Below are 12,502 nucleotides of genomic sequence, written 5' to 3' on the forward strand. Positions count from 1 at the left end.
GTCTCTCCTACACAGCAATCATACATACCACATACAAACTATTTCCACCAACAGACACAAAATATAAATGGACTAGCATTTGTAAACACAAACAGGAATGCATGTAATGATAAAAGGATCAAAATCTTATACTTCACTTGGAGAGTTCTGATAAAGCTTAGTGTGCTAGAAAACATTTCAATTAGTCTTTTGATGTAGAACATAAGTCTGGTCACCAACATTCAGTTTTGTACATTGATTTTTTTTTACAATATATGATGTAAACAGCATCATCCAGAGGAGTGCTCCTCATGTTCCTGTTTCGTCATGTGCCGACGTAGGACCAAACCTTCCTCAGGGTGCTCAAACGAACAATTTCTTAACTCGATGTGGGGTTGAAAAGTTGAGGGGGAGAAAAGAAATACAATTGAAGGTCCACACAAAGATTGCCTCAGCTCTTGTCAGGAACATCAGAGAGGGACAACAAAGAAATAGAATAGTTGTTGCCCAGATAGAAATGAAGTGATCCGCCGAGGACTGTCCTCAGGGAAGGATACATGATCTTGTTCTGATAATCTACAATCCAATAGACGTACAATGACCAAATTCACAGGAGTTCTTGGATCCCCAAAAGCAACAGATAGAAATGGATTTATGGGAGATACTGGAACAAAGGAAGCTACGAGCTCAAACTCCCTTTTCGGTAAAATGCTGTTGAAGATCAGGCGTATTCCTCAATATGCCAACCAATATCGACGCTGGGGGTCCGCTATACATACCAATGGGTGCGGCATGAGGTCAGCGCAGGTCCGACGGAGGCCAAATCGCCACATGTCTCTTTCAAATCATATGACCGGAATGAAATGGTTCTTTCTGTAAACTAGGTTGCAACAGCCTCACTGAAAAGTCTTTCCAGTGCCACCGTCGGACCGGAGCTTACCTCAAGCCGCCCCATTGTTTTTTATAGTTTGCCATACCAGATGCGGATACTCATCCTGAGTAAATAGTAAAGAATTCAAAACAAGTATGTGGCACTGGTTACTGTTTACTACTGAAGCTCGACCCCTTTGGAGATTTGCTCTCCTTCCACAGCGAGGTACTTCCGCTTTACGCAATCAGAGACAGGTTCTTCATTTTTGTTTGTAATTAGATATCAACTGTGAAATCGGTTCCTCAATCAGGGGCTGGAAGTGAGATCGATTGGCACCTTGCCACTTTCAGAATGTCTCTATGGATAGTTCAGTGGCAGGTTTGAGTCGAGCACATCTTTGTCTGCTTGAGACTGAACGGACGACCTGTCACAGGTCAACAGACAACTGTTTACTGCAGCCATGAGATGACTGGAACCCTGCAGCTTTAGTTGGGGACATGGTTACCTTGACACTGAAATTCAATGAAAAAACGTGTCAACTGACCTGACTTCAAAGGAACAGCAAGGAAGGAACGGACGTCACAGAGCAAGAGCGGCACCTATAAGTGTCTCTGCTCTGTTCATTTAAGGGTGGAACAAAGTAAATGCAGAATCACATGGCACCATCCGAGGAAGAACTGCTCTAAATATGTCCGGATCCAGAGTAGCGCCTTGGGATATTCCAAAGGTGAGCAGTAAAAGAAAAAGATACTTGCAGCAGCTTGAAACTTACAAACAGCATCACATGATTTGTGTACTTCCACGTATTCCTCAAAACACAAGCATGAGGAATTCTCACCTCTGATTAGAGAAGAGCTGCATGACCTTGAAAATAAATATTTAAGCAGTGAGGGTCGATCATTTTTGACAGCTTGCTTAATTTTTTTTTGCAAACCAAAGGCAAGAGGCTGACCTTATTTTTGTCTGCCCACAATGCTAATGTGCTAAAATATTTGGCAAATCAACAACACTTACCAGTGGTAATAATGAAATCGGGGGCGCCAATTGGGAGAACGGAGCAAAGTCTGCAAAGCACATGCTAAATTCACAAAGAGGTAACACATCAGAAAAAACCTGGGGACAATGAAAAAGAGAAATACAAAATGTATTAAAACGGCACTCAGATTGGCATTTGGCACTCTATCAATAATACCCGTCTAAGACCATTGTCACGAAAACAACATGACTTTCAAGACAAAATAGAGTGGCACTAACTGCTGACAGACTTCAGAGGTTGCTAAACTTGTCGTAGTCATGCGGGCTTGATAGTAACAATAGAACAGGCAAAAGCCATAGACTTCCATTGATATCTTAAGGTGATCTTTTCAAAGACCGACCTCATTTATTTGACTCATCTGCCCACTTACTGCTACAAATATTCCTGCAGTCGATCCTTCCAGAGAACAGTCCAAGAATCCTTCACATGCTGTGATGCCTTTCTTGAGGACAAGAAATAACTCATCACAGAATGACAATATTATTGAAACAGAGGAACATGAATCTAAGAATGAACTGGTTTATAAATGATACGACACAAAAATGCCCCAGTTAATATATACCCTGTTTTTTTAAGTATTAACACTCACAATACATGTTATATGACGCGCAAACAATATAAGGAATGCGCGCTCTCCTTATGCAGATTCTCATTGGTGTATGTTCAATTATGCAAATCATGCATGCAATTTGAATAGAAGTTTGTCAAACTGTATCTAAAATGTTAAAACTCAAACAAATTTAAACAAAAAAAGGAAATGAACTGCTTTAGTCAACAAATTAATCTCTCAGGTTTAGAGTCCATCAAAGACTAAAGAAGAGAGTTATGAATACACTGTGGTTTCTATGAAGGGATATTTAAACCACAGCAATGCGAGAACACGTACATGGAGAGGATTGGTGCCACAAGGTCCAGCGAAGCAATGAGGATACCCAATTCTGCAATGGCAGCTGTCAGGAGGAGCGCCCATGTCGGTTCACCATTTGACTTTCCATGCCCAAAGACCTGTTGGGTTGAGAAATAAGTAGCTAATTAGGACAAAGTTCAGACATGGAAGACTATGTGTACCTGGTTAGAGTGCTCTTCGAAAGAAATATGGCTTGGACCTCACACATGGAAGTGCTGACCAGGATTGCTCATACTAGCAAATGAGTGTCCCTAGTCAGAAGTGTGTGGTGGGCATTGTATTGCTCCAAAGCATGCAAAGGCAGTCAGTGAGTCATCCCCGGTGAGGTGAAGGTAAAAAGAGAGGATTGGATGATTTCGCCCTCACATATTGGATTATTCTTTCTGCTTTGTCAGATTGACTGAAATCATTGAGGACTGCATGAGATGAGGGTTTATTTGGTTGGACTGAAGGCGAGTCAGTGTATCTGGCTTAAAAAAAGAGACCATGGCTTAAAAAACAAACCATGGCTTAAAAAACAGACCATGTGCTCCAAGTGTTTCAGTCTAAATGCTGAAGGTAAAAAGGGCAAAAGTCACATACATCACTGAAAAACAATAAGCTGATGGAAATATCGTACCAGTAGGAACAGGGGTGTTTGTTCATAGGGGGAGTGGCAGGTGGCATTGTGGCAGATGTTAAAATATGATAATGGAGAACTCTTACCCGCAGGAACGGAATTATATTGTCCTTGGCTATGGCTTGCAGAAGTCGTGGGGCACCAGTCAGGCTCTGAAGACCGGCTCCACAGGTGGAGAAGAAGGATCCAATCACAATCACCCAAGGAGATGGCCATGACAGTGTACCAACAACCAAGTTCCTGTTCACTGCATGGCCAAACCTGAGGAAAGGGAACACGAGTTTGGTGTTTGCTGGACAGTTTAGAAATGTGTTCTCTAAAATAATACATCACAGACAAAAGAGCGTAATTGGTTGCCTTGTGCACAACGAATCTATGGAAAACCCATAAGGTAGGGTAGACCATCTCAGCCAATGCAGGTGTAAAATAAGCATCAAAAACCGACCTTCTACAAAGCAGTAAAAGGAGGAATACTTCAATGCTCCCTGGATTAAATAATCTGCAGGCTATCCCAAGCATGGCTTTAAATCAACTAAATTGCCTTAATAAACCTCAATCTGCATTTACTGTGGATTATGCATTACTTTCTATTACTTAATGTCGCCCATTTTGGATTCCAAAACAAATGACAGAAAAAGAAAATACAAAGATTACAGAATCAGGGAGTTAGATTCTGCCTCAATAGTCACAAGTGTGACCACATAAAAACAGCATTGCAAACATTCAACATAACATTAGTTACCAACACTTGAGCCATATGGATACCTTGAGTGGGGAGCTGGGGGGTATAGAAGGAGAACCACCATACAGAACAGACTCAATGACCTCCTACAACTACACTCAAAACCAGCCAATGCCTTCAAGATCAGTAGATCAAGGTCATCAACCATAAGATCATCAGGCACTGAAGCCACAGAGATACAACAGACCACAGGGAACCAGTTTTCATTATGTCATAAGCATAAATTCACTATTAGTATTATCCATACTTAAGGACTCAAGTAACGAAGTAGCTAACAAGATAGAACTCAGAAGTCCGCAATGTCATCATACTTGCACTATGCTGAAGTGGTAATACTGAGTAGGAAGAAGTAGAATGGGGCAATTTAAAGTACCTGATCTGTAGAAAGCTTCTGAGAGTAAGCCTAGAGAATATATCTAGGTTTCTCCAAACGTCTAGAAGGATGAAGCCTAGACCTCAGGTGGGACTCGAACTCAAAATCCCTGGCTTAAAAGGCCAATGCCTTATCCATTGTGGCACTGACCCACCAATCCTGCTCACTAGAAGCCTTTTTTGAAAATTATTTCACAGTAACCACTTCCAGCTAAGCTTTAGCTGTTGGACAAGTGCTCTCACAATTTCCTCGGAAGGAGCAGTTGTAGAGAGGAATGAAAAATTTCCTAGCTAACGTAACGGAAAGTTTCAATTCTATTAAGGACTCGGCGGCGAGGATTATGCTACTCTTTCTTCACTTTATTGAATTGCAGCCACTTTAAAGTCAAAACTACTTTTCCCATGAACAATAGGGAAATACCATCAAAACAATAGAGTGCCCACACATAGAGTGTCCCATCCATTGCACGAATCAGGAGTCCTCAGGTAGCTGATAGTCCTCTGTCCCTGACTATGCTTCCTCTTTCGTCGCTCGGTCAGCCAGTGAACCCGCATCAGGAGTCTTGTTTGCTTGAATCCCCTGGAAATTAAAAAAAGCATGAGCGACAGTAATGGCTAAGGTTTAGCCCTGAGGAAAGAAACTTCAAAGTATGTATGCAAGTACAATACATTGGAATCATATCAAAACACCAGTACTAAAACATCGTACTTACTCAAATACGAGGGAGGGAAGGTAGTCAACGAAGTTGTACCCTGGGTGGGATAATCCTCGCCTCTGAGTCCTTAATAGAATTGAAACTTTCCGTTACGTTAGCTAGGAAATTTTTCATTCTATGTCAGGACCGGAGGCGAGGATTATGCTCGTTTAAAGGTTGCTCACAACCAAATGAGCCATGTAAACCACCGGTTTGAAGTAAAACCGTTTAAAGGTAGAGTCTGAAGACCAATCCGCAGCATTCAGGATGTCTTCCAGATGAGCTCCCAGGGTAAAAGCTTTAGAGGCCATAGCACCTCTGGTAGAATGAGAACCAAACGCTCGTACATAAATGCCTGCTTCTTGCATTATCCAGCGCACCCAAAGGGCAATCGTGGGGGAAGACACCGCCTTGTGGGGCTTTTATAGTGCTATGAGCAACTGGCGTTCCCCAGGAGCCCTGAATTCCTCTGTCATCTCCTCATAAGCTTTGAGACACGCAACAACACATAATTTCGGGGAGTCCGGAAAGGTGGAGTAGGACACAGAAGTCGTACCGCATTTAGTGCGCCTACGAATGGTGAACGTTACACCAGCGGGGGAGAACATTCTGCCGGACATATCCAGAGCTCTGTCGTCCGAAACCCGTCTGCAAGAGATCAGACACAGTAGCATGGCTAGCTTCGCTGACAGTTCCTTCCTGGAGAGGAATCTATTCGGTTGCCATGATTGGAATAGATTCAACACCCCCCCGTGGTGAAGTCGCCACACTTCGCGCCCCAGCCGGATCTGCTCGCGTCGGACTCGATAACGATGTCTGGCGCGGACCCAAAATGGCCCGACCATTCCAGGCTTCCATGTTGGAAAGCCACCACTGAAGCTCTTCCCTGGCCTCCGGTGTCAGACCCACTTTGTGGGAGTATGATCGGCCCTTGCGGAGATGCGCCGCTTTGAGACGTTGAAGTGCTCTGTAGTGAAGCGGGCCCGGGAAGATAGCTTGGATGGATGCAGATAGTAAGCCCACCACCCGAGCTAATTGTCTGAGGGAAATCTGAGTCAGGGATAAAGACCTCCGAATCTCGTTGCGAATTTTCGGCATCTTGCGAGCAGGAAGGCTGAGAGTAGATTCCATGGAGTCTATTAAGAAACCGAGAAATACTACTTTTTGGGAAGGAACCAGAGTGGACTTGGTTTCGTTTATCACGAACCCTAGGTTCTGAAGGAGATCCACCGCGGTTTGCAGGTGCCGAGAAAGGGTTCGAGGATCCTGCGCCATTAGCAGAATGTCATCTAAATAGACGATGAGTCGCATGCCCGACGCCTGAAGACGTTCTATCGCCGGCCGCAGAACCTTGGTGAAACACCAGGGAGCGGAGGACAGGCCGAATGGGAGAGTGGAGAACTCGTAAGTCTTGTTGCGCCAAAGGAACTGCAGGAATCGGCGGTGAGGGGGAAAGATAGGGATCACTAAGTAAGCGTATTTAAGGTCGAGGCGCGCCATCCAGTCACCCGGACAGAGAATATCGCGAAGAAGATGGATCCCCTCCATCTTGAAGTGGCGATAAACTAGCCACTCGTTGATTTCGTGTAAATTGATGACCGGGCGCTGGCCCCCGTCCACTTTGTCTACGAGGAAGAGGTTGCTGAGGAAACCTCTGGGGTGCTGCAGGGTTTCTACTATTGCCCCTTTGTCTAGAAGAGAATGGACCTCCTGGTCGACCAGGACAGCGTCTGCCTCGGAAAAACAGAGTGGACGGGAAGGAGTGCGTTGCAAAGGGGTCCCCTGAAGCTTTATGTGAAAGCCCCTTACAGTCTGCAGAACCCAAGCATCCCCCATGATGGAAGTCCACATTGGGAAAAAATGCGCCAGGCGGCCCCCCCACTTTTAGAAGGGAAGAAGGGAGAACACTCACCGGAAGAATTGGATCAGCCTCCTCCTCTGCCACCTCTGTTGTTGCCTCGGCGTCCATCGGTGGGGTAAAAGTTCCCAAAGCGGGGTTGATCTTGATATTGTCCTTGACTGGAGCCTTGCCCACTGTGCTGATTTGGACGGCCGGACGAGCGGCCCCTACCTCGTCCGGCCCCGCGGAAAACCCGAGGGCGAAACACCTTCCTGATGAAAGTCTGCGCTCTATCCAGGGAGGTACAGGTGTTAACAAACCTCCCTAGCTCCTTGATAAAGGGTTCGCTTAAGAGGCCAGCCTGTGCGACTGGTCCCGCTTCAGTGTCTGCCAGGTCCCCAAGTTTGGGGTCAACCTTGATTAGAAGCGACCTGCGCCGCTCTGTGGAAAGCGTGCAGTTGGCGTCCCTGAGGAACACCACTACACGTTGGACCCAGGAGGAGAGATGTTCGGGGGATATGAGAGAGTCCGAGGCCTTGGCCTCTTCGGCCATATCTAGGATTTTGGTAGCGGGCCCCAAGACAGCCAGTAGTTTGTCTTGACAGGCACGCCAGGACCTGTCGATGCCTTTCTTAGGGTCTTTGACAAATTTTTGTAAAAAGGTAGCCATTCTGGGGTCAATCTCAGGAGTGGCGGCTACCTTCCCTTCCAAGGAGAGACAGGGGCACTCTGCCCCAAGGCAACTACGAGCTGTTGGCTCGAGAGGGCGCCGGATCCTGCTGGCCACATACTGGGTGACCTTCTCGGAGGGGGCCCAGTCAGAGGAGCGTGGATGCAAGACGTCGTCCGGGTCCAGCATGTCCGCACACAAATTTGGCTCGCTAGAGGTTGGCGCTGACTTGGAAGGAAGCCAGGGACGGGACTGTTCAGGAGAGGCGTCCGCGTCCCCAGGGTCCCCGTCTGCCGAAGTAGAGGGGGTTGCCGGCGGGACAGAACTTGCAAGAAAGGCTTGTTTAAGGCGGCTGAAAGCATGAGAATCCACCCCCGCCTCCCTAGTACGTTTGGCTGGTGGTTGGTGTATGTCCGAGGCCGGACGGCTGGGGAAAAGACCTTTGGACGAAGCCTGCGTGGCTCTGGCTAGCTTTTCGCAGGCCTGGTCAATTTTTCGGGACAGTCGCTCTTCAAGAGGGGTAATGGCCTGCTCTACCGCCTTATGTATAGAGTCATCAACCGCATCATAAAAGTCATCATCCCATGGAAGAGCCGCAAGTGGGTCCTCTTCCCATTGATCGTCTTGATAGACATCTTCTTGATAGTTCTCCATGGAGAGGTAAGTAGAATAACAGGTAAGTGATGACTAGGGCTGTAGAAACTAGGAGGTAAACCTCTAATAAAGGGGGGCTGGGTGTCAGCCGGTAATATGGCCGTGCAGTGCTCGCAATTTAAGGCCCAAAGCCTGGGACCCAAACAGCCCTGGTGCAAATATATATATAATTGGGCAGTCTGCCAGCCAATGGATCCCTGCAGATTGAATCTGTACTACAGACTCTAAACAGAGTGTTGTTGGCCTATAGAATACGGATCCCCAGGCAGTGAAACGCTGCCAAAGACTGCTTAACAGCAGTTACAGACCTGTGAAAACGGGCGATCAAGGGGGCGTGTGAAGGAAATTATAAAAAAAATAAATGCCTAAAGGCATATAGCACAGACTCTTGTCAGGGGTGTAGGGCAGATGCGACAAGGCTCACGCGGCGATGCAGCCTGGGATCCGACGTGCTCAGGGATGTGCGGAATCCCAGGCGCGCGCCGCATCAGAGACGCTCTCAGGCGCCCTCTGAGGTACGGCCGCTAGGGAGCAGGGAGACTCCCACGGCCGGAGTGAGGCGCCGAGTAGCGGCGACTCGCAGCTGAATTATCCCGGAGAAAAAACTCGTTTATCAGGCAAAGCGGGCGCCGCGCGTTTAAAATGAAAAATATGGCGCGCGCGCGCCCCTGACAGCCTCCGTGCAGATAACGCGTATCAACACAAAGAAACGTCGCAGGCTGTCAAGCCGTGTAACAAAGTCTACAATCGAACAGTGCAGATAATACTAATCTTGGTGAAAAACAATATTAAGCAATACCATAAATTACATCAGAAAGCAATACAAGGAAAAGGAGACTTATCTTGGCTGCAAGCAGCAAAGAAAGAGGAAGCATAGTCAGGGACAGAGGACTATCAGCTACCTGAGGACTCCTGATTGGTGCAATGGATGGGACACTATCTGTTGGCACTCTATTGTTTTGATGTTATTTCCCTATTGTTCATGGGAAAAGTAGTTTTGACTTTAAAGTGGCTGCTTTTCAATAAAGTGAAGAAAGAATAGCATAATCCTCGCCTACGGTCCTGACATAGAATTAATGGTGGAACAATGACTGCGAGGCATTTGGTGCCTGTCGATGCAAAGGAGATCTAAATCATCATGACTCCACCGCCATGCTTGATGGTTGGTTTGGGGTTCTTGTGGTGGTATGCAGTGTTCGATTTTCACCCAATATGTTCCTATGTGTTACAGCCAAACAACTCAACTTTGGCATCATCTGTCCACAACACACTGTAGTTCATTCAGGTGTTTCTGCAAACACAAGCCCTGCAGCAATTTATTTTTTCAAGAGAAGGTGTCTTCTCCTGACTATCCTTCTACAAATGTCACACTTATTCAGCCTTTTCCTATAGGTAGAATCACGAACTCTATGAAATATGATTTCTAAATCCCTGAACCAGGCTTTGGGTTTCTGTACAATCTCTATGAGATTCATTCAGGCTGAACTTGGGATGATTCTCCTCACACAATGCTCAGCTGACAACATTATTAAAATATATAGTTCTAAATATTCTTTTTCACTAAGGAATGATGGATTTCCTATTGTTTGGGAATGGCCAGACTGATGAGTAGGAATGATTCTTTCATCAAAGCAGCCTTAGATATCTGTCGACCTAAGCATGACGCGTTACCAGAAATCAGAATACTTGAGACCAAACTGAAAAGCTTATTTTACATGCCAGAGACAGTTCTTCCTGATCATCACAATCTTGGTTAGAAGCATCTAATTCCAATTACCTTATTTACTGGTATGGAAGCAGCAAGGATATGCTTAGATTTTCACACAAGGCTTCCAAACGTTGGCTGATATCTGGGTGTGATATTAGTCACAAGAGGTTACATTTATTGATTGTGAAGACTTGATGAACCCAGGTTATTTATATATAATATTATACATATATATATATATACATATATATATATATTAGAGAGAGAGAGCAAGAGAGATAGAAAGAATCTTAAGAGGGTGTACTTTATTGATACATCATGGACTGATAGTAAGAATGTATTATAAATTACAGCATTTGAGGTTGGCTAGATTGACTTCTGCATTCTGGGCTGAATTTGAATTATTTCCTCTTAAGGGAACATATAGTGTCACACAGAATGTCTGAAACATTCCAATTATATACAACTGTAGTTATCGATAAGAATGAACAGTTCCTTAATTATTGTCCGTAAGGGAAGCAGTGCGATAAAAAAAACCTGGATGGTTCCCGAGCGTCATCTGTCAAACGCTAGACTGGGTTGGTCAAGCAGGAGTGTTTGTGAAAGTAATGCCCATCTACCAAGTTCCTGCTTTGAAGATATCCAGTAATAGCACTCGCACAAAGTCTGCAACTCTAGCTGTCCTGCCTTTGTTGGAATTCTAAGAGCATTTAAGAGATAAACATCCTTATCGCCATTGCTATGGCAGAAGGCTATGCAGGCTACAACCTCCTTATCAATTATATTACTTTTAAATTGTTTGCTCTTTGCGAAAATGGCCAAAGAAGACAAACAGTCCAGGAAATGCTCTAAAAACATTTGCTCTATCTATGTAGAACTTAAGGCATCTTTTCATTTCCACGTAATAGAGAGCCTGATTTGCTTAAAATGATGGCTCTGCAAAGAGAGTGGAAAGAACTACATAGTGACTGAGGTGAAAATCTTTAAGGTCAAATGTAATACATATTTGCTTATTTCTTAGCATTGCCTAGAACAGTAGTTCATAATCTTCCGACTTCTGTGGACCCCGACTTAATCATTGCTGGACCTCAGGGACCCCCAATGAATCATCTTGGAATCTAGGGACCCCCATTGAGAAATTACTGGAAGCCTGTGACCTCATGCTAAGCGTTTAAGCATTTTTTTAGAATTTTAACCACAAAACATTACAGAAACAAGCAATCATCACAAAAAATATAGAAATTATGACAAATGTTATTTAATTCACAAGACTATGAAGGTTGGAGCTTTTTTAAATTCAATTGAGGCCACTTATCATACATACTATGTTCTGTTTGAATGTTTGATGAACTATTTTTTAGCTTCCAATTTTGAATTCCTAGGCATTTACAGAATTTTTAAAATAACATTTTCAATTGCACATTTTACTTCTCTAATTGTGTACAATTTATTAATCTGTTAATATTATTTAATTTTCTAAGACGTTTTGGGCCCTCTGAGTAGGCTTCACGAATGCCCAAAGATGCCCAGACCACAGGTTAAGACCAATTGACCTAGGGTTCTTCTGTACAGAAAAGATGCTTATTGTGTTAGGATGAACCATACTGAAATCCCATTTACATGGCGCTTACACAACCAGTGAAAATGTGCAAAAGAGGTCTTCATAAACTTTTAGCATGCACTGAAATACCAGCAAGTTGGAGTCTGGCTCTATTCTTTTTTCTTAAAATACCAGCAACATGCACCCTGATCAACTAGTACTGGAGGTCAAAGTGTGCAAAGACAGACGTTATGCCACAGCTGGAGAGCTTGGACAGAACTGGATGCAGGCCCTTACTTTCTAACTGGTGACAGACCACTTTCACTTTACTGTTATAGCTTTCTTGACGATTGTGCTCTAACTGCCTGGTGGATGTTCCTACAATCCTTAGTGATATGGAGCGTTTCAAACTCCAACTACTACTGAGGCAAGCAGTTAGCTGTAATGACAATTGTTTGATTGTTGCAAACAGACCAACAAGAATTCTACACTTGCTGAAGACATAATTTACCTGTCAACCATTTAGCTTCCATTTGTAGGAAGAACTTTTGTACCTGATGAGGGTTTCTGCCAGGTTGTTGGTGAGGCCTTGAAAGTGCTCATTCAAAACGGAAACCTTGTTCTAAACTCCCCAGTGCCATAACCTCTATGCTTCGGTGGAAAGTATACTTCAGTTTATGCCCCCTTGTTTTATCTCTAAAAGAGGAAGGTCATGTTATTCATCTGGATCCTTAATGAAGGACAATTAATTTAGGGCCAAAAGGTTTTCACAGCTGTGTCAATAACTCCGCTCTGACACATTTATCTATTAAAGTATGTGCAGGTGCCTTCCTTTGTGGACAGAATACTTAAGTGGGAAACTCTTAAGG

At 44.5% G+C, this 12,502-nt stretch overlaps 1 protein-coding gene across 1 annotated transcript in view; it reads right to left on the reverse strand.

Annotated features, from left to right (window-relative positions):
• Positions 1-12,502, reverse strand: part of LOC146869340 (solute carrier family 12 member 6-like) — a 395,891-nt gene that overhangs the window by 31,725 nt on the left and 351,664 nt on the right. Inside the window, exons 12-14 of the mRNA XM_085651058.1 lie at positions 3,499-3,673; positions 2,773-2,891; positions 1,865-1,963 (exon numbers count right to left, since the gene is read on the reverse strand). Of these exons, the coding sequence (XP_085507184.1) occupies positions 1,865-1,963; positions 2,773-2,891; positions 3,499-3,673 (393 nt within the window). The remainder of the gene's footprint in view (positions 1-1,864; positions 1,964-2,772; positions 2,892-3,498; positions 3,674-12,502) is intronic.

The sequence above is a fragment of the Triturus cristatus genome, chromosome 1_1 (genome assembly GCF_964204655.1).
Source record: "Triturus cristatus chromosome 1_1, aTriCri1.1, whole genome shotgun sequence".
NCBI lineage: Eukaryota > Metazoa > Chordata > Amphibia > Caudata > Salamandridae > Triturus > Triturus cristatus.